The 26,812-nt window shown below is 38.6% G+C and overlaps 2 protein-coding genes across 9 annotated transcripts in view; one reads left to right on the top strand and one right to left on the bottom strand.

Moving 5' to 3' along the window:
- KLC1 (kinesin light chain 1) overlaps positions 1-9,014 on the top strand; it is a 49,087-nt gene extending 40,073 nt beyond the window's left edge. For 3 of the 4 annotated variants that reach the window (XM_037394983.1, XM_037394986.1, XM_037394985.1), the window contains exons 15-16: positions 3,881-3,947; positions 5,290-9,014. In XM_037394983.1, the coding sequence (XP_037250880.1) occupies positions 3,881-3,947; positions 5,290-5,355 (133 nt within the window). In that variant the 3' untranslated portion in view covers positions 5,356-9,014. The remainder of the gene's footprint in view (positions 1-3,880; positions 3,948-5,289) is intronic. The other variant, XM_037394980.1, reaches the window with a different exon arrangement.
- Positions 7,128-26,728, bottom strand: XRCC3 (X-ray repair cross complementing 3). 5 transcript variants are annotated; one of them, XM_037394988.1, is made up of 10 exons: positions 26,316-26,719; positions 26,088-26,226; positions 25,470-25,575; positions 24,973-25,110; positions 23,884-24,090; positions 17,700-17,854; positions 16,653-16,865; positions 14,421-14,467; positions 13,235-13,364; positions 7,128-11,775 (listed from the first exon to the last, which is right to left on the bottom strand). In XM_037394988.1, the coding sequence occupies exons 3-10, from the start codon at positions 25,555-25,557 to the stop codon at positions 11,677-11,679; spliced, it is 1,077 nt and encodes a 358-aa protein (XP_037250885.1). In that variant the 5' UTR covers positions 25,558-25,575; positions 26,088-26,226; positions 26,316-26,719; the 3' UTR covers positions 7,128-11,676. The 5 variants fall into 5 exon arrangements, 4 of the variants coding, with proteins under 4 accessions (XP_037250885.1, XP_037250888.1, XP_037250887.1 ...); XR_005105347.1 differs by lacking the exon at positions 7,128-11,775 and adding an exon at positions 15,301-15,449 and having other exon boundaries at positions 13,332-13,364; positions 26,316-26,728; XM_037394991.1 differs by lacking the exon at positions 25,470-25,575 and having other exon boundaries at positions 26,316-26,718.
- Between the last annotated feature and the right edge of the window lie 84 nt (positions 26,729-26,812).

The raw sequence follows: 26,812 nt of genomic DNA, 5'->3' as shown, positions 1-26,812 counted from the left end.
AGCATTCGTCATGTATTGGTTGCTGCAGAGAAGTTTAAATGTTAAAATGTACTACTGATTTTCATGGTAGCCCTCGTGGGTGTTCCACCTCACCCCCAACATAATGGCAGTCAGTTTTGCAGGGTTTCTTTCTTCCCCTTTCTGCGGAAAACTGAAACTCATTTAGTTGGCAGGGAACTATATGACAATGTGAATTTGAACTTAGGTTTTAAAACAGTTAAATTGGAGAACCTGGACTAACTTTCGATGGAGCAACTGGACCTATATTAGTAACATAGTAGATGACGATGATGGTAATACCCGAGACAGTGATCTGGAGGCAGGGGCTCAGTGTGTTTTTGTAAGTGCTCCAGTGAAGCATTGCCTTACTGTTTTTATGCGGCTGTAAACATTGTGTACAGCTGTAATACATCTAGAATTTGCTTCCTCACGTATCTGTTTCAAATTCAGCCTGATGTGATTATTAGAATTGTTAATTAAAGCTGCCAGAGACTTGATGTTGAAGGCACTGAATTAATATCAAGGTCAAAAATCCCTTTGCATTTATTGATAACATCTTTAAGAACTGCCTCTGAGGTGACAGATTGGGAAAAGCTGTGAGAGGCATGTGATTAGAAGAGGGAAATATGTAAATGTAAAATGCTTTAGGGAAAACAAGCAAATATAAGCCAAAATAGGACAAAAGAGATTTCCCTCTTTGTCTTCAGTATTAGAATTCTTATGCGCTCTTTTTCTGTTTCTATTCAGTTCTGTCTAGAGTTCATACATCATAGTTCAGGGACATTCCTGTATAAATAGATGCATATATTTATAGCTAATTTTGCATTTTTCTCCTAATTTTTGAGACATGACAAATTTTTTTCGGTTTCTTAAAAGTCAGAGTTTTATTCCCTGTTCTCTGTAGTAAATTGAGCTAACTTCTGCAGGTAGAGAGTAACTCTGTGATTATAGATGTAGAAAACTATGCTTACATATAACTGAAGACATTTGGCTTTACAGTGTCTCTGTAAGAGTTTTATGTTATTTATTTTAATCTTGCTTTTTATGGTCTGCACTTCAGTAGTGTTATTTGACCAAAGCAGAAGTAATCTACCGACATTAACGTTAATTACACTGTGGGGTCTGTATCACCAGATAAGATTTCCTCAAATAAAGACATTAATGTGAAACAAATTTTAAAACAAAGCAATATCTTTCTTGCTTTCCTTTTTTTGACGAAGTGTTCTTGGTTTTTAGATGTCACCATAGTTCTCAAAGAATAATTTATTCTTAAAACTTGGAATAAGTGTATTGCATTGACAGGCTTTTTGTAGATACGCACGTTTAGTCTATAAGACAACAAATATTGCAATTTCTTTTCTTGTAAAATATAGACTTTTTAAAATCTAATTTATATTAGCTGGTTTTACTAAAAAATGCAAAGATTCGTGGTATTAAACACCAGCTTTGTAGATCGTGAAGCATAGCTGTATATATTGATATTCCAAGAAGTCAGTTTGATTTCATTTTCTAAAGAAACTTTAGTAAACTAGAGTTGTGGGGATTTTGGTTTGGTGGGGGTTTTGGTTTTTTTTGTTTGTTTGTTTTTTTCTGCTTCTGAATTTAATAGAAGGGATATTCAGTTTTTATTATGCAGACCTTTGGTTTTTAGTGGGTTCTGATCGCTGAATACTACAGTGCTAATACAGCATACATATACATCATTTTTGCTGTGAAGTCAGCCACTCTAGGTAAAAGATGTATGTGCCTCCCTCCTTACTAGTACACCTCTGCATTCCCTGCCGATGTCTCTATGAAGGCTTTATTCTGAAATTTATTTCCGCCTGTTGCTTATAATGTGCTGCTGTAAATAGTAATTGACGGTGCTGGTATGATTCTGAATGAGAAATATTCAAATAGAAGTACATTAGTATCACAGCATGAAAGAAATGCTTAGTTTTCATGTTGTTTGATATGTTTGATACATGAGTGGAAAACTCATCAGGGAAACTCTTGAAGTCATGCAAAAGCCTTTTTGACAACGAACAAGTCTCTTAACTGTTCTTTGAAACATACAGTACTTGAAGTATGGTATCAGTTCTTTATTATATTTCAGAATTCAGTTATGTAATAGTTCAACTTTGCTTAATTAGTGTTAAGTTTGATTGTTTCACTTCAGAAAATTTTGATCATACAATGGAACAATTAAGATTTATAATTTCAAAGAAAGAGGAAAAAAAGAGACCAAACTATCATTATTGCTGTTGCTTATGTACCAGAAAAACAATTTCATGCTATTTGTGCAATCGTGTTCCTAACATGGAGGGAATTAAAAGTGCATTTGCCAGGCTAAAGTTCCTAAGTATGTTGATGTAAAAACATACAAAAACCCAACCCACAAACAAACCAGTATCACATGTGTCATAAAAAAAAAAAAAATTTTTTTAATTGGCACTAAAAATACATGTGTAAATTTTTACTAGTGGATTTTGCATTTCCCTGGAATGTTTTCCATAAACCTTTGTGCTCTTTTGGAGATTTTATGTAATGTTTTGTGTTTTACAGATTAACTTACTTTGACTTCCGTATATAACCTCTGTTGTACATGTTTCCCTGAATAAATGAGAGGTGTATACCATGCATGAGTCCTTGCTTTGTTGTTGCTAACACTCATGTCAAGTATCTTAAATTGCGTGCAATCTAGCTTTTGAAACATTCTGATTTAATGCTAGGAAGAAACAGTAAGCCTATGTTATGTGGCAGCTGCTGCCTGTGTGCGTTAGTGTTCTGGCTTATTATTCTGCTAAGCCTTTGCTTTATGAAAGCATTTAAAACTCGTGCTTGACTTTGACTGTTAGTAGTCTTGCTTTAGTAGAAAGAAAAACTGGTTAATATCTAATGTGATCTGTATGGATAAACCTTTCCATGTTACTGGAAGGCATTGGAAACTTTGCATCAGCCAGCTGTTTCGCTGCAGGATTAGGCCCTCATTGTCTTGTGCATAGTTCATCAAATGTCTATTCAGAGCCCTCGTTTAGTAGTTCCAAATAGTTGAAGAGCTAGTGAAAACCCAAAGCAAACATAGAACATTCTGAGTAATGTACACCGTAAAATATTTTTGTTAGATTTTGTATATGTTTGAGATGTAGGTAAATTAATAAATACTCATCTCAAACAGCACTAGATATTACAATTAATGCAGTGATGTTTTGACTGTCAGTAGGTCCTGTGTAAGTGATTCATTTTTTTTTCCTCATCTGTTGCTTTCAATACAGTATTGCAGGGTTGTTGTTACCACTGCTCAGAGCATTGTAAAGCCAAAAGCATAATCAAAGTTAATAGCAGCAACCATCTTGCTTCCCTTCGCTTTGAAATGTTTAAAGGATTTTTAAAATGCTTTTTGAAATTGATGCTGAGGACTTACCTAGATGAGGCAGAAAATACTCATGTTGTAGCTTTTCCAAGTTAAATGCTGCCTGTGTGACAAACTTACTCGTGTTTCACATTTTCTTTCCTAAACTGTCTGTTTTGATGCTTTTGTAAGAAGCTGCATAAAATCGAAACTGAGAATTAGTTAATTAAAAGTCAGTGCTAAGTCAGTGTATTGATTTGATATGCTTTAAAAATTGAGATTTTGAGTTGAAATTAAATCACTTGCCTGAAATGTTTAAGCTTAGAGGAGCTAGCAATTTTTTTTTGGTTTTACATGTCAGTTAGAACCAGATACAAACATATGCTAAGCTATGTAGTTACCTTAAAGGGTGTCCCTCAGATCAGTTTGGGGGGCATTGTTCAGACTCCCTTAACTGTGCATTGCTCGTTGTTAATTGTGTTTTTAGAGCTGTTAGTTTTCAGCTTTTCTGATCGGTTTATCCTTGCATGTTCACTGTCCTGGTTGCAGCATGAAGCGTGCCAGTTCTCTGAATGTTCTTAACATGGGTGGCAAGGCTACTGAAGATCATTTTCAAGTAAGAAGCCCTACAATACTCTTACAAAAATAGATAGCAGTAGTAGGGTTTGGGATAAAAATAGCGTGATAAATAATATAAGAACAAACTCCCAGTGACTGGCAAGATCCTACTTCGGCAAGATGTTTAAAGCGTATGCTTGAGGAATCATTCTGTAACGCTTTTGAGTATTACACTTAATTTTAAGCAAGTGCTTAAGTTGACCAGTAAAGATCATTGGCTTTTATGATAGCAAGCAGCCTCTGGCTTGGACTCTTAAGTTCTTGTAAACGCTACTTTAAAAATACAAGAACTTTCAAAGTCCAGTTAAGTATTTCTTTACTTCAGCCCCTTTATTGTAAAGGGCCCAGTCGTCTTAATTGCTGTATTTTCAGATTCCCTTAAATGTGACTTCAGTTGTTTCTGAGGTCGTACAGGAGCAGTGTCTAAAAGTTTGTCTGATCTATGTTACGCTTCTGCTAATATAAACCCGTATTTTGCTTAGCTGTATATGGTGTGCCCGATAGCTACTTCCCATTTCCTGTTTTTACCTAATAAATCACTGCTTCTTATATTGTCAAATAAGCTAGCAATGTTCTGCGCTCTAAACACGTGTGCATTTTACTGACACAGTAACTGCAACTAATTTTAGGAAGATAAAACTGCTTCTGTACTAACAAAACTGTACGTGAGGATCTTCATTGCTGTTTGTCCTAAAGTATCAGGAAAGCCCAAACTGTATGGCTCTCATTTTACCATTGAGTGGCATAAAGGAGTCTTAAGTATATTATCTCTAATGAATGTACTGCAGAGTTTTCTGTGGTGTGAAATGTATGCAAAACTTAATTTAGGCTGAACTTCAGGGGGGAAAAAAACCCGCAAACCAGAGTAAAGCATAATTCTTTGCAGAAACCATGCCAAGGTTTCAAAATGCCATGCCTTAAGTGCCCCTAAAGTGGATCCTTAGTATATAATTGATGTGACTTCCAGAAGAGTAATTTCTGTGCACATTGTGATACCAAAGTTAGTTCTCACTTTTTGTGAACTTCGGTGGTTTCCCAACTGTATACACTCATGGCAATTCCCATAGATGGGCTCTTGCATTTCTGGGAAGACTTGGGTCAGGATTGTGAAGGGTGTGTATACATATCAACAGATCTTTTCAGTATTGCTGGCTGGGGAAAAAGAGGTTTATTCGAGTATGGAAAAGTACTCCCCTACTCACCATGAACAAGGCCAGTTCTCTGTAGTTCCCGGTACCCGTTTGTTCCTGTTTTTTAAAACTAGTAATTTTGTTTATTTGCTGAACTACCTGGACATCTGCTTAATTTATTTGTTTGTTTTTTTTTTCCCCTTCACACAGGAACGAAATAATTGTCTGACAGACTCAAGAGCTCTGAGTGTCAGTCATACTGATTTGGCGCATTGAGATTCTTGGACAGAAGCTAGCTAATATTCCTTTGTGAATAAAGAAGCACTGAGACCTTCAAAGCTTTGGTTCCTCATCATTATGTATAGGAACACCTAGTCTGTAGATTTTTGTTGGTTTTTTTTTCCAATGGACTGCTGGTTTTACTTTTCGAAATAGGGACAATTTCAAACACGGCATTAGTGGATATTTTCTTCTAAAGGAAAACTATATAGATATATATTGCTCGTTGCACTGCTCCCATTCATGGTTACATTGATTTCTTCAATAGATCCAAGTATTACAGCAGCCAAAAAAATGTAAAAATATAAACATATTTAAAGCATACCAAAATGCAATGATGTTTGAAAATGCAGGCAAAATTAAATGTGTTGCAGTAAATACACACAGTGCTGGAATGAGAAAAGGATAAAATTCATGTGCATTACTGTATAAATTGAAATTGAGCATACTGTATTGGTGGGGCTTTCCTTTGCACCACGTACTATTGTATTGTTAGAAACCTTAGCTGGCGAAACAGCACTTGGGACACGGCTTACTTAACCACTAGATTGAGCTATTAAATTTTACGGAAGAGAGGGTTGGGGTTACATTACATATAGATAGCACGAATAGCAATACCTGTGACCGTAACTTTGATACTTGTTGATGTAAGTCTTAGGGCACAGTAATCAGTGGAGGTAGGACAGTTCAGGAGAAATGGGAAACGTTTTGACCTTGACTTTGTATGGTTGAAGAACACTGACGTGTTGGACTGCAGCTGTCCCAGAGCAGCTGCTGTTGCTCTTAGGGAAACATCAAGCCTCAGGTTGACTTTCTTGCTTGTCCGCTGGAATTCACAATCCCATTCGCTGTTTTCTGAGAGTGCCCCAGCATTTCCTTATGCTGATTCCAAATCCTGCCTTTCTCCATAATAGCTGATGACAGCAGAAGCGGGCAGCTACACACTAGGCTGTTACGCTGGGGAGTAGCTGCTGTGCAGAGGACCACTCAAATCCAAAGGGCCCCAACGGAAGCGCTAGATGGCCGTAAGCGGCAAGCAACTTGTTTGACTACACATCCATGTTAAATCTACTTATGGTTAATATATATGCTGTCAGTATACGGGACTGCTGCTGGAACTAAGTGTGTATTATTAAGTTTTTTATAGACACTAGTGTTTCCTCTTGCTTTTCTGTAAAGCTTGTAATTTTGTTCATCTTTTGTAAAAATTTTTCTTCATGTGAAGCTGGATGAGAAAGTAAAAAAAAAAAAGCAACCAGTGTGTATACAAATGTATTTGTGGTCATAGTTGCGAGTTGGAAAATGCCGAACAAAATTAACTTTGGGAAAAGCTGGAATATTCATTCAAGGTTAGCGCCAACTGGAGGTAACTCACAGGAATGTAAGCGAGTTTTAGTATTTGAACAGGCGGCGAAGAGTCATTAGTATCAGTAGTTGGTAGAAGTATTTGACTGGTTTTGCATCTGGTTTTACGTTGGTTACAGTAACTGATGCAAAAAGTTGTATGTGTATTGCACTTAACTTATGTTTACCAGGAGGTACCTTATTAGCATCTTTTTAAAGAAAGCTGCATATATGGTATACCTGCTATGAAGACAGTTTAGAAACGGTGAGATACAATGCTGCTAATGTGTAGAAGTTTTAGCACAGAGTAGTGCAATTCATTAATGAACTTGAGCAAGAACAGATTGTTGCTCAGTTATCTTAACAATATATACTCATATAATGTAGACTCTTAGAGTTTTAATCTTTTTATTAAGAGCTTTTTATATTACAAAAATCCATAATATATATACTTCCCCCCTGCCCCCAAAGCAAAACATGTTATGTGCACCCATTGGTGAATTCAATTCTCTGCGCAAAGCCAGAGCGAGCTGGCTCTGCACCCGGGCTGCGCACCCAGGGTGGGTGCCGGTGCCGGGCAGGCTGGGGGAAGGGCAGGAGAACCCTGCCTGAGGAGCTCTTGCTGCAGACACCCCTTGCCGTCACCCTGTTTCACACCAGCATGCTGCCGGGGTGGCTCAGCGGACCTTGCAGCACGCAGTTCTGCAGAGCTCAGTGTTTCACTGAAGAGACTGTTGTAAAAGTCTGGCTTCCAAAAAAATCCACAAAACTATTTAGACCCAGAACTGATCTTGTTAATAAGGACTTACTTAAAAGACATTGAAGAATGTGGTTTCTACATTTCATCTTTCAACTTCAAAGGAAAATTATTTTTGCAGCCTTTCTCTCTCTCTCTCAAAAAAAAAAGGGGGGGGGAAGAGAGAGAACTTGTGTAAATAGCAATACAATATTTAACCATGCCAAATTACAATGTACATTAAGTTTTAAAATGCAAGACCATGGTATGTTGATGGTGACAGTGAGGGAGCTTTCTCGTTCAGTATCTTACGGTTGGTGGCATTACTAGTACTGTGCTTTTAAATGTGTTAAACTTTTATATATTTTAAAGTGTGTTGGAAGATTAAGTTGTTGAGCTACTGCTTATTAAACAATTCTTACATTTACAAGGTTCATTTTTTTCAGAGAAGAAACTTCGAGACTTCTCTAATCCATAAATCCCCGAGAATGAGCCAATGGGCTGGTTTGCAGTTTGTGAAGCACTTGTATAAAAACCAAGTTAAGGTCAACATTACTTGTGTGTGAATCATGAATGAATTACTGTCAGGACATGTCTGTATACATTTCAGTTTTGGGTGGGCTTCTCAGTTTGCTTTTACGTAAGATTTTCTTTCTAGATTTCCTCAGTTCCGGTTGTAGCTAACAGTCTGCATGATGTATAAAACCAGAACACCCAATTGCGTAATTCTTGGATGTCTTCAACACCAAACTAGATCAACGGCTCTGACAAAACAGAAAATGAGAAAAGACCTTCAAAACTGACAGACATCTTGTTAGAAAAACTGCAACCTTGGTAGTGCTGTTTTGTTTTTAATCTACCATTGTTGTCCTTGCCCAGAACTGTAAGGGTGAACTTCATTAAAAACATAACGAGGACTCCAGTTTAGGCCAGTTCCTCTAGATTCTCCTGTGAACAGTGGCTAGTTCTGGGGTACGCAGTAGGATGTGGGACGAATCAGACATGGAATCATTACTGCTAGAAAGGTGCCTGTTGCCCTTCCGTCTTGTCTGGTTGTGTGCTAATCTTTAGGAATATTGGCAATATTTGGTCTTGAGTTTAGATCTTGTTAAATATGATTGTAAGATGGAACTGTTTCACCATTTGTTCCTCTCTTAGAGGAATAACTGAACTATTGCTGTGATGTTTGTGCTTGCAGTACTGCAGTGATGGGACATAGCACTTAAACAATGGAAAAACAACTGGATGTGTTACCTAGTTTGTACCCTTTTTTAAAACAGCTCCCCCCATCCCCCCAAGCCCTCCTGAATGGTAGTAAATTAAAGTAGTTTTGAGAAGTATGTGTGCTGAAATTGTACCATTTGAATCCAGTAATTTTGAAAACGGTGTGGTTCTGTTGTAAATACATAGAAAAAGGGGTGTGCGGTGCTTTGTTGAAAGTGTGTTTACAATACTTGATGAGTTCAAGTTACTTTAGTTTTTGTTATGCAGGTCATGTATTTTGTCTGAAAGCTGCTAAAAGAATTGCGTTTTTGGTAATGTTAGCCTGTGCTGAGAGAATAAATGTTAAAAGATGTGATGCTGTGAAGTTTACAGTTTTATTATAGCAACTTTACATTGTCACAGAGTTATTGAAGTATTGGTGTAAACGATGGCTTTTGGTTTTGTGTTCTGTTTTGGTTTTGTTTGTTTGTTTTTTAGAATAGTTTAGAATTGAGGGAAATCTTGAATATCTAAATTTGATTGTTTTTTTTTCTCCCAAACCATTTGCAGTCGTCTCAGTACACTGAACAGCCAAGGTCAGTAGCTTTTTAAAAAAAGCCTGAAATGACAAAACAAGAAGCAAAACACAGTGCCACCATCTGACAGAGGTCAGGTTGGGAAGATGCTTATGCTCATGGTGAAATTGTGAAACTGTTCTTTAGCTATGGCTACTTTTAAATACGAAAGATTACAGAGAACCCTAGTTGGAAGTTCATTTAATGCTCCAGCTACATCAGGAAGCTCAAAGCTGCTGTAGCGGTTGTGCTGGCACACAAGAGAGACTAGAAATTGTATACAGCTTGGAACAAGCATAGCCAAGTAGTTCTAAAAAGCAGATCTATCGGTAGGCTCCCTGTATTTAGTCTCAATTCAAGCATGGAAGGTTTTTGAGTCTTTAGTTTTAAATTCTGTAGTAGAAGCATTACACAGTAGTGGTGGGAGGCTACAGTATATAATTAAGCCAGATGAGTTCCTTCCAATCGGGAATGGTATTTTCTCCTTTCTAGGACCTGGTTTAACAAAACAAGCCCCAAACCCAGTAACAGCAAAACAGAAAACCACTGCCCCCCTCTGATCTGTGGATTTCATGTTTGATTTTAAAAAACTAATAAACCTTCCAAGATTGGATTTAAAATGCTGCATTTTGCTCTCCATGTGTAGTTACTGCTGGTCACAGCTATGGACAAAACCCCATTCAGAGTTTGCCTGGTTTTCTTGCCCCATAAAACTTTGTTGAAAATAAACTTCCACAAATGTTGTTTGTAACAAATAGTGGTAATTCACTTGTTTTCATCAAGAAACTTGTAATGAGAATTTTTTAACGTGTTTTGCTACATCTGTTTTGTTAATAGGTCAGTCATGTAAATTTTTATCTTTACCAAGCACAAATTAATTTGGTAATTTGGTTCAACTTTTCCATAGCAGCGTTTCCAGAACCCTACACGATCCTTCTTCTGAAAAAGGCCTCTCTAAATACATCATGGATCTGTAGATTAATTTGAAACTGTTTAAAAGTTTCTCAAGTGTCATTTAATGTTTTTTTTCAAAGTGTAGAAAAATATTTAAACATAATCTTACAAGATAAAGGTGATACACTTAATACATTCTAGAATGTAAATTTTCTTTGTAAAAATTACTTCCATTTTTTTCCTGTATAGAAGCAACTCTCAGTTGTGAAATCCAAAGATGAATAAAGCTGTATAAAGGGAAGGTTCTTAAATTGCATTTATTGAAACTTAAGCATGTTTCAACGCTTTTGACACAAGGCTTTGCAGATGGCAGATGCTTTGTTCAGTCTTTGTGAGGGTTTGCAGCCCCAGAGCTGCCCTACAGATTTCTGACTGGGGGTGTAAGTAACTGGAGAAAGTGGTAGACACTGCAGAGGGACGTTCAGCTGCTGCGAGCGACTGACGTAAGCCTGGGCTCAGTTGTATTTTGGAGGTTAAAGGTGTGCGCATGTGATGATGCGCCAGGAAGCACACTGTAATGTGTTCTCACTCAGCTTTAAACCTCCAGCTGGAAAGCTAAGTAAGTTACCAGCGTGAGTGATGACAGGACTTACTTAGATGTTACTTAAATTTGGTGGTAAAAGTGTTCTTTACCAGGTAACCTGGGGCTTTGGTTACAGACCCATCTGTGACGTTTAACATGTCTGTCTCATTCCTGCAGGCGGTCAGGTTGCAAGAAGAGATGTTCATCAAAATACTACGCAACTGAGCCTTGAGCCGCGTATCCATGAACGTGGTGCACAGAGAGGCCAGTTCCTGGGGCTGGAGCCTGGGCTTCCGTGAGGCTCCTCAGTAAATGCATGTCCAGGTAGAGGTTGACTGATGCCTGTTAATCAGTTACATCTGTCTGTGGCTTTTTTTTTTTCTAAATCAAATTCACGCAATAGGATGAGCAATACACTGGCTAAAGTTCTTGTCCCAGATACACAGGCCAAGAATGGAAGAGAGTAACTTGAATGTTACTTGTGCTGTATTAATCTATGGCCAGTAAAATAGTTAGGAAAGAGGCATGGAACAGAAGGATTTGAGGACTGAGGTAGCCATGCCTCTGAGCTGTAGCACTCACTTTTTCCTTGGCCAGAGTACACAAAGATTTCTAAGCTTCATGGTTGGATTTTACTAAATACCAGAGAACAGTCATTTTCAAATACAGGGAATTAAGACAATTTAGGAAAGAGATTTAGAGACAATTTATGCTATTTGCACAAGTCCCTGTAGATGACTGAAGGGATTGCAGAACGCACTGAAATAAACTCATCCTTCTTTCTGCTTGCTTAGCGTTTCCTTCCTTCAGCTTCAAGCCACGACTGTGCCTGTTCTCATCCAGAACTTCCCGGTGGCAGTCACGGAGTCCCTGTCTTCCTGGGTCTCTTCCTTGTGTCATATGCTCTGTTGTGCTCAGAGAACTCTTCCTGCTGCCAGAGAGTTCCACCTGACCCCATGTCTGCTACACACTTTTCCTTTCTGCTACCCAGCTGCACGCTTCCACATGGAGATGGCTGCTGCACCCTTAAACAGGTATGACTGGGGAAAGGCAGAGGTGGCTATTTCCCTTACATAGTGTACCTGAAGAACACAAAAGGAATGTCTCTGGACTTGCCTTTGGCCAAGTGACAGTCATTCCTCTGAACTTGTATTTATGGAAGAGACCGTATTGTTTTAAACTACAGAGAACAAAAGGTTCTCATTTGCCAAAAGACAGAACTGAGCGATGTAACTGCACAGACAAATGTGAGACCCGGTAGGCTGCTGCTTTGGGCAACCTGGGGAGGCAGGCGGAAGGGGGAAATCTGAAAGCGTAACAAGTACGTGATACAAGTGAGCAGCGTACACTGGTATGAGCAGCATCTACATAGCCTAGGCCCAATAAGGTCTAAGTCCTTTAGAAAATGCACCTAAATAACTTCCTCTAGCTTGCTTTCACATTGAGTTCAGCAATGACTAGAAAAAGCAGAAGTCATAGCAGTAGCCTGAGGACAACAGAAAAACATGAGAAATAGTGTAAAGATGGGAAGAAAAAAGCGTCGTCAACAAAAACCTGAGGAGAGTAATAGCTCTATGGCTGGATGAAAACAGCTCGAGGTGCCCTTCAGAAGCCTAATTCCGTTAAAAGCCCAGCAGCAAGGACAAGGTACTAGAGGCAGCGATCCAGAAGCTGATGGAGAATGCTGTCCAGGTCCAGTAAAAACAGAGCAGGGCCGAGTACCAGGAAGAACAAGAACGGGGCCCTTGTTCTGAAAGGACCTGGTTACACCGCTTCAGCAATTAGCAAACAAGGGGATGGAGGTATGTGGTTTGTTATTTTTTAAGTGGAAGATGCTGAAGAGGCTTCTGCTATAAGGGGAGGGGACTGGAAAGCAGAAAAAGAGTGGAAAAGACCAAAAAAAAATCTTGAAAAAATCTGTAGAAGTTCTATGAAGCTAGATGTGCCTGTGTAGTACAGAAAGCAGTACAATTTTAACTCTTTACAGTAAGATGTTAAAATCAAGTATCTTTCTGGAGTTTTTTTTAATCCCAATAATAAGTAGTTTAAAAAAATGGGATAGCTGCTTTGTGTTATTTCTGAGGCCCTACAGATAGAAGAAGGGCTATACTTAATGGCAGCATGAGGCCCAGAAACACCAGCAAGCAAAGTTAACTGGTCGAGTTTAGGTCCCTTTGTGTCTGGAAACAGAGTGGGTACACAGCTGCCGTCTCCTCCTTCAGAATACTTTTCTCACAAGGAAAAGCTGATAAACATATATCCAAGTATTAAAAAAAAAAAATCATCTTTCACAGCGTAAGCAAGGCTTACTGTAGTTGTATCACTGTCTGTGCATTTCAGGATCCGTTTCTCTCCTCTAGGAAGAATTTCATTTTACTAGTAATTCTTCCTGAAACAAAAGTAGTGTTAATTTTTTTTTGGAGCAGGATACTTTACTATGCAAAGGATTTATTTTATTCCTTTTACACCTTCCAATTTTACTGTATAGTAGCGAAAGGATGGAGGGAGATGAGGAGCAAAAACTACTCTGAGAGTCCTCACACTTCCACTGTGGTGTGATGCCGCTCCAGGTGATCGCTCAGGCTGCGGTACTCGGCTGACCATCAGTCTCATTAGCAGCTGATTTGCCCAGGTTATTCCAAGTGCTGGATAGGCTTTGTTATCCGCTACACTATAAAGAAAACATTACAAATTTCTGCATGTGTGAGTTTAATATGAAATATCTTCACTTCTGTTGTAACAAGATTACACTGAAAGAAATTATCTGCTCTTTCTCTATATTTAATGTTGTTTGCTGTATTTAAAACTGTGTCTTTCAAGACAGAGATTACAGGGTGTACGCACAAAACTATACTCCAGGTTCTCTCTATAGCAAAGTGCTTCTACACAGAACAATTCATTCATTTTTCCAACTACAACCATGGTGAATACCTGCCTCTGCCTTGGTGGGCCCACTCTTGTGACAGGACAGTAACAACAGAAAGATGGTTGAGCTTCAAGTATTTGAAATGTGTAACTGCTGGCCCTGGATTCCACTCAAAGGTATATTTAGAAACGTTGGCTAGATATAATACTGCATAAGTATTACTTTAAACACTAAATTTAAACCCATTTTTCTTCCTGGAAAAAGTGCCATCTCTCCAGTAAGAGAATTACAAGATAACAAGGGGGGAATAAAAATCGAACCTTATCCTTGTTCCATGTCAGTTTCTGTATCTGGAAGATGTAACTAACTTCTCACAAAAACACAATTTATGTAGCACCTAGCTTATCTAGTAAACCGAGATTCAAACAACAAGTAAGTATGTTTCGATCCTGTTAATACCTTGGTGTCAGAAGGTATTTTTCTTAAGCAACTAACAAAACCAACTGATAAGGTTTGGTTACTGTATTTTTTTAATCGGGCAGAAAATGCACTCAGTTATATCAAGAGGCAAGAAGAGATGCAAAAATACTCTTGTGTAAGTAAGCAAGTGCCAGCCATTAACTCCAGGTAATCTTCCCCCTAACTTGCTGATTAGGGATTATCGTGTAAGTGTATATGACAGTTTCTTCCACTTCACGCACATCAGTTATTGCCAATATCAGCAAATACAACATTGCTGGCTAAATGCGCTAGTGCTCCTAACACACTCTGGTAGTTTATACTGGAGTTAAAAAGAGAAAAAAAAAACGGTTAAATGCTGCTGTGTATGACATCGTGACAGTTCTGTTGTGGATGACTTACCTGCAACTGCCCTGAGCAGCTTCCAACTCGCTCACTGCATCGGTCACCTAAAGCAGAACAACAATGTTTGAAGTTGATCTGTAGCCCTGCATTTGTTTTTAGCAAGCAGAAGGGCAGGGAAGGGAACAAAGCCTATAGAAAATCCAATTTATTGGATCACATACTAAGCCAAGTTAGAAAACATGTACTCTTTCAAGGCAAGTGAGAAGGGAGTTGTGAATTATAACCTTATTCCACAGCGCTACACCTATTTAGCTAGCTACAGCTTATATGAATTTAACTACTAGTAGATACTTAATTTGTTTAAAAAAACCAAACAAAAAAGCCAGAACCACACAAAACTCTTCCAGTGCTGTAGCTATACATAAAAGGTACTGACATCCAAATCTCCAAAAGGTGTCCTCAATGATTTCACCCCCTTCGAAGGCCTGCTTAATGGAGCAGTTTGACTACAGCCCAGAAAAATCCACACCTCTCCACTCCCTCTGTTGTCTTTTAATGTCATAATTCTTCCACACAAGTTCTTCACAAAGTACAACCAATTAAGTTCTAGGTACTTCTCTACATAGAATGTACATAATGGATTAATTTACAGCCATAAGCTTTCTTAGTGTTATTATATCCACAGTTTATTTCTGTAGCTACAGACCTGATGTAATGAGTCTCCTTCCATTAGGATACAGTCTTGAAGGACCCTCTGTCAGCACATGGTCAGACTGTTGTCATTCCATGTCCGGCACTGACTGCATCTGTGAGCCAGCACCAATGTAAGACCCTCATCATGGGAAGGCAGATTTAAGAAGCTCCCTTAAATTACTTTTTTCCCTCTGGTGCTGAACCATTCCAAGGCAGAGGCTGGGTACGTCTAGACATGTCTTACCCTTAAATCTGATCTTTTGCTAGCTAGATGGGTCCTCAGAACCCCTAGGAAAAAGGCAGATAACCTTTTCCAAATGCCCGTACTTGGAGTATCCCAGAAACTTGAATCCAAGGAACTTGAATCCAGTGGTTGGCTTGACAGTGTAAATGCTGAAACACACAAACCTTGGCTCAAAGAGTAAAATCCAAACCATGCTTCCCAGGGAGAACGAATTGTCTCTAATACCAAAATTCAGAAAGCAGTTAAAGGAACTGTCAGTTTTCCTTAAAAGCTAGCTGACCCTATGAAAGACTACGTAAGAAAAAGTTGGTTAAGAAATCAGGAGTAATTCAAGGCTGAAGCTTAAATTCTACTGAATCTTAATGGGAATCTTAGTGCAAGTAAAACACTGAACGCCTGAAAGCTGTTCATATTACTGCTACGTGTGAATTCCAATACACTCCCTTCCAGTGCTGGTAGTAAGTGTAAGGCTTTACACACTGCCCATTCTGTAGTCCCAGAACTCCTCCCAGGGAACAGAAATCAAACAAGTAACAGCTGACTTGATGTTCTAGAAACATCTTTCTTCCCGACATAAACCCCTTCTTGTTTGTGACTCAAATTCAACTTTTCTCCCTACTCCTTTTCTTCTGCTTTGAGAAGGAAACCTCCAGGCTGAGTACTTACTTAGTTGATTGAAGTGCCTTCTGGAAAGGAAGTTTTCTGACAGTGGCCTGCCTGTGCATTTACTCACCCCTTTTGTGATTAGACCAAGAGCAGTGGCATGCCACTTCTACAGGATGGAAGTAGGGTCTTGTTTAGTTTTCTCAAAAGAATATTCTTTTTGACTAGTATCATTTCTGGCCTTTTTTTGGTTGAGCTCAAGTCAGCCTGCATGCATTCTAATGCTTTAGTAATTTCAGCAGTAAGGCAAAGATGCTGAGCTTCACAAAAATGCAAAGTCCCGGGTCATTCATGGCCTCCTGTATATGTGGAATATCAGTGTGCATGCAGAGTTCCCAGCGCAATTGGGCTGGCAATGGCATTTGAAGCTAGTGTTAAGAAAGAACTCTATTATTTTAGTTTGATGCTTTGTGCAGTTGCTGTAGGTACCTATTTTCATTAGCTTTAATGGACAACCTTTGAGAATATTAACAGTCTATAAAAGCCTAAATGATATTCGCAAAGTTTAGAGAAGTTAAATTTACTAAAGTACATCAGTTTAAGGAAGCTTCAGTTTCCATCAGTCATTGATACTCAGTTAACAGTGTTAAATGCAACACTAAGAAATCTGCATACACAGATTTCCCTCCCCCACTCCAGCCATTTCTTAAATGGTCCCTATAAAATGAGGGGCAATTTGGATGTCCTACCTGATTAATGCACAGTATTGGAGTCCTGAATCTAGTGCTTAAACTGTGAAGCTGTGCTCCAAATGTCTGCAAATACCGAGCCTTCGTAACAGAATCTGAAGCTCCAAATTCACATCGAAACAAAGCAGCAAGAGAGTCTATGATCACCAGCCGCACCATGCCTCTTGTGAGCAGGAGGGAAATCCTTTTAGTAATGCAGTTGTGAAAGGTATCCTACCGCAAAATACAAACAGCCAGCATTAAAACAGTTCAGAGTGATCTGTAAAAATCAAGATAGTAACTACAGATATCACTGCTGAAACAAGCTGAGAGTTTCTAATCGTAAAGTGAGTTTGTGTCTTTAAGTCTCACTAGTAAGCATTTTTTGCAAATCTCTTGTGGTTTTACCTGAAATAAAAATAAAGAGACCGAACTGCAGTGTACAGTTATCTGCAACTCTGACTTAAATCAGTTATTTACCAACATTTTGAAAGCTCAAGAATGCAATACTGTGATCCTAAACGGCTCCCACATTGCAGGAATGGTTCTCACTGAAACACTGAGAGGTCGACACCAGCACTGAATATTCAAGCCAGAAGTCTATGCTGCTGTTCCATTAATGACATATTAACAGCAAAATACATACCTGCTACATCAAGTCCATATTGATCAAGAGTCTTTAACAACTTTGGTGTTGCAAGTTAGTCAGGATACACACCAGCTTCTGCGTATATATTTATAACCTGTCTCCAAATTCAATGAAGATCTCCCTAGAAGCTGCAGTAAAACTAGTAGCAATAACTCTACTACATTTTAATAAATATAATGACCTACAAAAATCCACCACAATTCATTCTAAAAAAAATTCATATTTATCTTTTAATATATTTCATAATAAACCCCTACAATCGACAGTTCTTTAACAGCAAATTGCAGAGGTTAACTAGTATTTGTAACAGATCTTAGTTGACTCTTAGCTTTTTGAAAGGTCTCTTGTATCAGAAAAAGCCTGCGGTTACTGGATTATAGTGTAACGACTATGCATTTTTAATTTGTGCTAATACTTACTAGGTCTGCTGCATGCTCAACAAAAATACTGTTTCCAAATTTGATCTTTTGTATGATTTCAGCTGGAACATCCGTACGCATCTTACGTTGTTGTTCTATAAGTTGTTGCAAACGCTTACTTGGGAATATATCTTCTGTACAAATGTAGACAGCTCCTATAGTCAAGGAAACCAATTCCGTTATTACAATAGGGCTATCACATGCAAAATCTTCCTATCAGCACAAAAATAAAACAACACATTATGCACTCAAAAGCTAGACATATGCACCTGGAAATTCATGCTACTTTTTTGCAGCCATATTGAATCAATGATGAGAAACAAAAAGCCACTCCTATGACTTTCCTGTAGTGGCCCGGTCCTTTTTTTGATGCCTGTTGACACAATTGGATTTTTGTACTCTCTATTAGCTGACACATTTTGCACAGCTGCAGAGCCACCTGACCACCTAACCTGGATGACTGTGAGTATTGTAATTTATCCAACCCACTAACAGTGATACTGCACAGTTTGCTTGTTTTGGTTGGAAATCCAAACCAAAGCACTATACTGTGAAGAAAATGAACTATCCCAGCCCAAACCATACAATTAGTATTTTGATTAATTTCACTCACTGTTTTCAAATTTCTTGGGTTTAAATTTACATATGGAGGGTACTCATTGCCACAATTTTGTAAGCCAGTTTAAAGAGGATCACTCATCCAATCTCAGTCCAATTAACTCTTCCTGAAAATAGTAGATTAGATAGAAAGTATTATACTTCAATCACATTACTGTGAGTGATGTCTATATATTTTTACTGCGGTTTCTGGTTAGTAAGTATGCATTATTGCAGACAAAATTAACCATACACATCAAAGATGCTGGGAAAGAAAATATGCACAGTATTTTCTTTAATAAAAATTGTTAGTTATTGCAGAACTAGACAGAATTAGCAGCTAATACTTATAGGGTTACATCTAAGGATTAAGTCCACTCACTAAAGTGGCTGAAGCTGCTAACGCAGCTTGGCAGCCAATGTGCTTGGCAATATGAGACATCCTGAACGTTTCCACCCCACTGGTCTACCCCTATGCCAGCTGCCCAGGGAGCGGGAAGTCCCATTTCCAGATGCAACTTCCAAATCCAATCCAAGTATATTCCACGGGAAAAAAAAAATGAAACTATATCCAATAGCATAAACTGAAAGATCTCAGGAGTGGATCAAGTACAATTCATGGTTAGTTTATCAATAAAAATATTCTGCTGATGGACACTTGTAGAACACGGGGTTCTGAATTCTGATAATCTTCTATACAAGGCAAAGGTGAGCCTGAGCCTAGGCCTGATTTTCTTTAGGCCTAGGCTTGCATCTTTAGTTTAATTCTCCCCAGCCTGACTATAAATTCTTATATAAATCACCCTACTTAATTTAACAAAAAAATATTTATCCGATATACAGTCTTATTTTTGAATACCAAAAAGCTATCAGGCAAAGCAAAACAATTTACCTATGCCCACTAATTAAAATAATTGTCTTTGACAGGTGGGAATTAAAGACCTTCCTCAATTATTAACACCTGGAAAAATACTTCAGCATCATCTATGCCTTCCATAGGAGATACTGAAATGTTCCTGCAATTTCTATTTCCATTCTACCTAATAACAGGTTCAAATTATACTTTGGCTTCTTTTAACTCCCCTTGGCCCTGGCAGCCAATAGCATTTATTACGAGAAGATTCATTCTCCATTCTTAATTCCCCAGTTCCATTACGTATATATTTATGTCAGACGGAATGAGGGTTGTTAGCAGTTTACAATATTTGACAGTAAATAAGGGCTACAATAAAGCATCAGTGATCAGAGCAGTCATGATCTGATCATGATCCCTGAACTACAACACACAAAAAACCTAAGAAGCTGAACCACGAATATTTTCTGTACTTCCACTTTTTTCCTAGCATTTGAGTAGATAGAATTCTGAAATTTAAACTGTGGGTATAAATGCTGTCTTCGGTAATTACAATTACTGAAGTCATACGCAATACCAGTAGACACAAATGAACACATACACAAATGTTCATCAGCAAAGAAGGAAAATAAAAGAAGAAAAAACAGAGTCCACAGTTACTTGTATCCATTAAGTTTACAGTGACACCAGTAGCCTGTTGAATACTATCTGAATTTGTATGAAGCTCAAGTGAGGAAAACAGTAAACTATTAATTATATCACTTAACTGCTGAAGACTTTTTAAATAGCTAATTATGAAACAGTTAATTAGGTGAACCTTAACTTTCTTGACTATTTCCCCAGGTTAATTTCTCCTAATTGCACTAATTTTCACCTCACTCTCCAACTTGACAATGACTGAGTATCAAATAGGCAGGTGAGTATTTTTACTAAGGGCAGTTCATGCATTCCTAATCAGATTTTCAGTTTCATGATTTCTACAGAGACAGTAAGTCAAGAAAAATTTCTAACCACAGATTTGACATTACGTATAACTAATACCAGTACTCACTCAGACAAACCAATTATGCCTTGCAGCACTTATACCACAACACTGAAAGTCATAATGATGCAAATTCAAAACCAAGTAAACAAACAAAGAAATAAAGAAAACCCACCAAGATATACAGCTTCCTTAAGCCCGCGTGGTTTTTGAATTTCATAGTAACAAAAGCTATGCCAACTTGTGATAATAGTTCCTGAAGCAAAACATTCTGGACTTCTCACCTACCATTCTTATTCACAGCCGATTGTCTTCCACACAATATTGCCTAATTCTGAAAGACAAAGTTTTCTTTACCATGAATGCTGGCTTGCAGACGAATCATCTGCTTTCCAAAAATCCAACCTGCCTTAAGGAGTATGTCCCTTGTCTTCTCCTTGGTTTACTTAAAAAGGATGGAATGTCCATTACTTTAGATTTCATGGTTGGTGGGTTTGTTTTTTTTCTCTGAATGCAGATTTACATTAGATAGATCGAGAAATGTATTTTGATCCTGAGATATTGTAACATTCAAGACATTTCAAAACAGAAAACCTACTGAAAAAAATGCTTTTTTCCAAAATTAACTTATCTGGAGAAAAAGAACTGCAGAATTTTAAAGATATTTTTTTTGCAGGTTATTTCATTACAGTAATAAGAACAGTGAAACACTGAAAAAAAGTAATAAAAAATTGAAGATTAATTCCTTCTTAAGCACAGTTCTGCTTCACAGACTGGCTATTTCTGCCCCAGTTTAGTTTTGTAAATATCAGCAGTCACCTGCCTATTTTCTGCTCTGCTGTAATGCTTTTTCGACACCAGATAAATTGACTACAGCAGATATTGTACTCCGAGTACCTAACTGGTCCATTTGTGATTTCTCAAAAATACAAAGTGGCACAAGTTTGTGGATTTTTTTCCCCTTTGAGTTCTGCTCATTTCACAAAACAATTGCGTAATTTTAATCTTGAACTTTAAGAGAGTTAAGCCATATAAAATTTATCAGAGTAACTTTGCCCCGGCTTAAAATTTGAGTTTCATGGTACAATGAGACCAGCACTCTCTCCCACCAGACCTTCATCAAGCCTCTTCAGCTTTTGTTTGTGCTCTTCAGTTTGAACCACAGTAAAACTTTTGATTAGGGAGAATACGCACCCATGCACTAAAAACACAGGAGCTGCTTCATAGCCAAGTGACAAGGGCTAGAAGAGACTGACAAACAACTAAACCCAGTATTAAAGACCAATACCTAATTATGAGGCAAATACACTTAATATTCACATATCTGTAAAGATAAATGAATTGTCATAACCTAAATAAAAAGAGGAGACTAGTACAAGCATCATGCTATTTGTAGTTTATTAGGAAGCTGTTAACAAGTCAAGAGTCAGGGTAGTTACCACTTTTGGGAAAACAGTGGAGAGACACTCTTTTAAGAAGTCAGTTGTCCTCAGTGATCATATAAGCGTCTTTCCTCACAGGTCCACAAAAAACAAACAGAAATCAGCTATTTCATCAAATCCCAGTGCTTCACTTTTATTTAGGCTGATAAAAGTGCTATGCTGGTTGTTGACCAAAAACCACCCCAAAGCCAAACAAATAAAATTAAAAACCAAACCAAAACACTAAAAAACCCCACCCTCAAAGGACAAATCTTGATTCCTACAAACTGTCATGCATCATACCAGCCTGTTACTAAGATTCAGTAGAAAACCTTTTTTTTTTCTAGTTCAGAATTCTAATATGGTTATGAATGCATTCACACTATATGCATGTATTACTTTTGAGTATCTGCATATAAAATAAATTCAGCCAACTTGTGGTTGGCCATAACTGACACTCTTAGAATGGTAGACAGATAACCTGCAGGCAAAGGATGTCCTAATTTCTTTGTTTGCTGCCAACCTCCCAGCACTGAGAATTGTAAACAAGATTAGCACTAAGTCAAATGAAGTAAATACACAATAAATCTATACTGTCTAAAGAAATGTATTTCAACATCACCATCAAAAGAACAGGAAGTTTCCAGCACTAAAACAACCACACAAAAAAATCCGCCAATCCACCATAACTTTAAATCAGTAGCAAAGTTTTAGCACCGAGATTGATCTTCTATTGGTAGTGCTAGACTTCTGTGATAGTTACTAAGCATTGTTGTTCTCATCAAGTTGCCTAAAGACTAAAACTCCTCATACTTAACATAAGCTTTTAATTCCTGTATTTCTCGTAACTCAACACAACCTTTACTATTCTTTAGGCAACCCTTAATTATTGACTGCAGAGAAACCAAGTTTCATTTTCTAAATGCTATGCAAACAGAATCTGCTGCTATGACTGTATGCAGTCTAACATATGGCAAAATACCACCCTGAGAGTAAAGAACTGCAAGAATTAGGATTCCACTACTCCCTTTGCTCTCCAATTCCAGCAGCAGGATAATTCTCCCTTCTCTACCTTCTAGATTGTCAGAACTTCTGTCCTCTCACCCCTTCCAAAACACTCTGATCCTCTCACAGGATCATCGATATGATTGGCATTCTATCCCACCTTTCATGAAACTCTTAGGAGCAGGTAGATGGAGAACACTGACACGACACAGCAATCGCAATAGCACCAAGTGCTAGGTGCATAGGAAACAAGAATCGTATTCAAACAGAAATAATGAAAACACTTTGCCATTTTGTAGCCCTACAAGGAAGACTGTAGTCTGGTATAAATAGGGAGAAGTGTTGGGGCATGAATAAAAATGTATTTGCAAACTATCTGCAGTAGCTAGCAGCAACACACAAAGGAATTGAACAAAATCTATTTGCTTCTGCCCTGACTAATGATGTAACTTAAAACAAAGTGATATAAGCCACAGGCTAATTAAGGCCCTTTAAGCAAGATCTTCATTTGGACATTCCATGACTTTTCGACATGGGTGGATATAGTACAAGAAATAATTGAGTTCCCCCACAACAAACCACTGAGCTGCCAAATTAAACCCAGGGCTGCACAGAAGGAAGAGCAAGATCACAGCCAACACACACCTAAGGCAGACTACCAGGACACCAAATCCTGAGAAGTGACACAAGTTTCCTCCCTTGCTTAGGCTGCATAAAATACTAAAAATAAAATTAAAAAAATCAGGAGTTAGAGAAATGTGATAGGTTAAAAACCCCATATTCAAATAAAAGAACAAATCTGTATACTGTGGCAAGGCCAGGAAAATTGCAGGTACAAAAAAATGTTAACTTTGTTCAATTATATTTCCATCAATTTTACTCTGCGAATCACTATAATTCTTGTCATCAAACATTCTCTGAAATTTGAAACCTCCAACTAAGAATATATACCATATATCCCAAGATGTTTATGGAAAATTATCTGACAAGCTGCTGTGCTGTGGTTGTTACCTGAGGAGTCAGTAGCTACTTAGGACAGCAATGTTTTTCATATATGGTTTGCATATGTCTAGTTTAACCCACAGTGGCAGGCAGGTAAACAACAGCATAATTTAACACAAATTTTGTATTGCATTATGCTGTGATGCAAGGCATGTGCACAGCATGCTTTTGTCTGTTTCAAGGCGTACTAAAGTATCATTACTAAACGAGCTTACTACTAAAGCTATTGCAGAAGGGCAAGACATGCACTGAACATGTGCATCTACAAAGACAATATATTCCTCCAAGTGGCAAATTAATCAGTATTTATTTTTCAGTACTTACCAGACTCTAATCCTCCATACTTGTAAGGATACTGCACACAAAGGCACAGTTGTAAGCTAATCTGAGTCTTCCCAGCAGAACTTTCCCCGGCAAGTTCTGTGATTCCCTCTAAAGGAATGCCACCTTTTAGCAAGTTATCTAGTACTGAACATCCAAGGCTTAGCTTCTGGTGTTGGGAGGTGAGATGATCTTGGTAGAGCTGAAGAGCTGCAGGGTTTAGGATTTTTTTAACATGAGGGGGGGGGGGGGTTGGAAAAAAAAAAAAGTTTTATTCAGTATCTTTCTGACACACAAGGATACAAAATAGAGGCTGTATACCAGGTTTATATCTACAAGGGATGCTTTCTTTGCTGATGGGAAATTTTTCTGATTCAGCCTGGTCTTCCCCACATCTTTTCCTCACCCTCACAGGGCCTACTAACTAAATGCCTGTTCAATACTTGATAGTTTACCCTGAGCCCTTTCTTCCTCTCAAACTTTTTTCCTTTCTCTGCCTCTAAGGAGTCTCTATGGAAAGCTATGCTCTGGGAAAATACTGCCAGCAAGGTTCAAGCACAGCAATTGCAGAAATGTAAAGCTATAGCAGACTATGAAACAGCATAGCAGGCATCTCGCTAAGGCCTGATGAAATAGGCAAATCACAAGAAAATAACTTTGAAGTACAGAGCTGCCACGAAGCATTTGTACAGGAGGATCTATTAGTTTCTGCTTATTTTGGAATAAGGTGTTTATAGTGAATCAGTTTATATAGTTTTTTAAGTTTTTCAACAAGTCTTAGTCCAAAAGGAAAATAGTGAGAGAGAGAGAAAGAAAAAGGAAAGATTCTGTTCCTCTAATCAAGTTTTTCAGACTGGAGAATCATTTTGTCCCATTTCAAGCAGGCTTGATCCTGAAGAAGGACACCCACCCACTTCCATCTCTTTTCAAGGTCTCAGAGGAACCGTCCTTAGGATAGTTTAATAAAAACACTTGCCTTTTCATTTTCAAAAGCCATGTTACTGTGTCAACGAGGAGCCAAAAACATATTTTCTCCCAGTGACATTATTTTAAGACTTAAATAAAACTTTTTTTTTGTATTGACCAGATTACCTGTAAGCATACTGTTTCTCCTCAGCGCATGAGAGACTGTTTTCAGTAAGCACTGTATATCTGCACTAGATAGTTTCATCAATCTTTGCAAGTCCGCTCCAGAAAGATTTAAAATCTCTTTTATTGATTTTATGTCAGCTGAAATTAGAAGAACTTTTACAAATACTTTTGGCTGGATTACAGTGTTATACACAACAGTAAAACTTTTTCCACTTTCTACTGTTCATTTACTTGAAGTTTATCTACCCTGCATTATTGTAAGCTGAGCAGGCAACTATTACTTTGTACCAACAAACGCTATAAAATTGTTCGGAAAATGATTATTGCAGCATGGGCAAAAGCTATCCATTCTAATTACTCAAAAAACTTGCTTATCAAATAATTAGTTCTAAAATGTTAGTATACATCTATATACTTATATGCATAAACACACAATTACATAAAGGAAGACACTATGGCGACAGATCTATTAGTAAGACACTGGCAAACTAAGTTACCTTTCTTAAGGGCAGCAACTACTTTAGGGTTCAAGTCAAACTGCTCCCAATTCATTTCCTGATTACAGCGCCGGGCTGAACAGCACATCAGGTAATTTTAAAGCGGCTTTTTGACATAAATGCAACAACAACAAAAAAGCATCATTCAGTGTCAAAAGTTTGTAGGATTTTCTTCATGTATTAACAATGTATTTATCAATTGTCTTAGAAAAGTAACAGCGATTCGGCACACTGGTAAAAGTCTTCTCAGATGGCTGTTTAAATATATTGTTAAGAGTTCAGCTAATAATACTGCAGTTAAGAACTACTAGTAATTTTAATTGCTTGTGATCCTGCATAGTACTTTTGCTCTGGGTTGAAGCTTGTGATGTTGGATAGTCATTTCTACCCTGCCACACTTTACACTAGCTTTTCATTTCCCAACAGAAAATAAGATCCCATGCATGTACAATTTGGGATGATCCAGCTCTATTCATACGCTGGACAGTCAAATACATTTTGATCAGCTAAAAGCAAAATTTAGTATTCAAACCAGTTTCTTGTAACAACATTAAACATTCTTTTTGATACAAAAGGCAACAGTTCACAGTTCAGCACTACAGCTGCCTAGAAGAGTACCTGGGCTCTGTCACTGTTACCAGCTCCCAGTCAGGCAGGGCTGCGGCGGGTGCGTTGAGGGTTACACAAGAACACAGGAATCACGGAGGGTCCCTCTGTTAACACGGGGGAGGAGAGGCTGACGACAGAGGGGAGGATGCTGACGACAGAACAAATGCAGAAGAAGGTTCTTTTCGAGCAGCATTTATTTAAAGCAACACTCTGACAAGAGTTTTAAGTCGAACTTACTGAAATGAACCATGACTATAAGGACCTTTGACTGGAGGGACCTCAGACCATTCCGTATACTCCCCTCCCACGAAGCCACTCCACCGCAGCCACTGTGCGAGGCACTGGGAAAACAGGGAAATCACCGGCGGGGAGCCAGCGGGAAGCCAGGCGTGTCCCACGGGCAGGGCGCCGCCAGGGCCTACCGCGGCCTGCCCTGGGCACGGGGCGCCGAGCGGCAGCACCGCCGTGAGAAACGGTTGAGGGGGAGCGGGACAGCCGGGCCCGCCCCGCCCGCGGCCTAGCAGCCCCCCAGCGCTGCCGGGAGCGGCCACGCCACAGCCAGCGCCCCCGCGGGGGCCTTGGCGGCGGCCGGCAGGACCTCGCCTCAGAGCACCCACAGACAGGGCCGCGACACCGCCCTCGCCCTCGCTACGAGCCCCCCGCCAAAGGCCGTAGCCAATCGGCGAGCAACCTGCCTGCGACGTCACCGGCCACAGGCCAATCAAAATTCCTCA

The sequence above is a fragment of the Falco rusticolus genome, chromosome 7 (assembly GCF_015220075.1).
Source record: "Falco rusticolus isolate bFalRus1 chromosome 7, bFalRus1.pri, whole genome shotgun sequence".
In the NCBI taxonomy this organism is placed as follows: Eukaryota; Metazoa; Chordata; class Aves; order Falconiformes; family Falconidae; genus Falco; species Falco rusticolus.
This window is presented reverse-complemented; position numbering and strand designations above follow the sequence as displayed.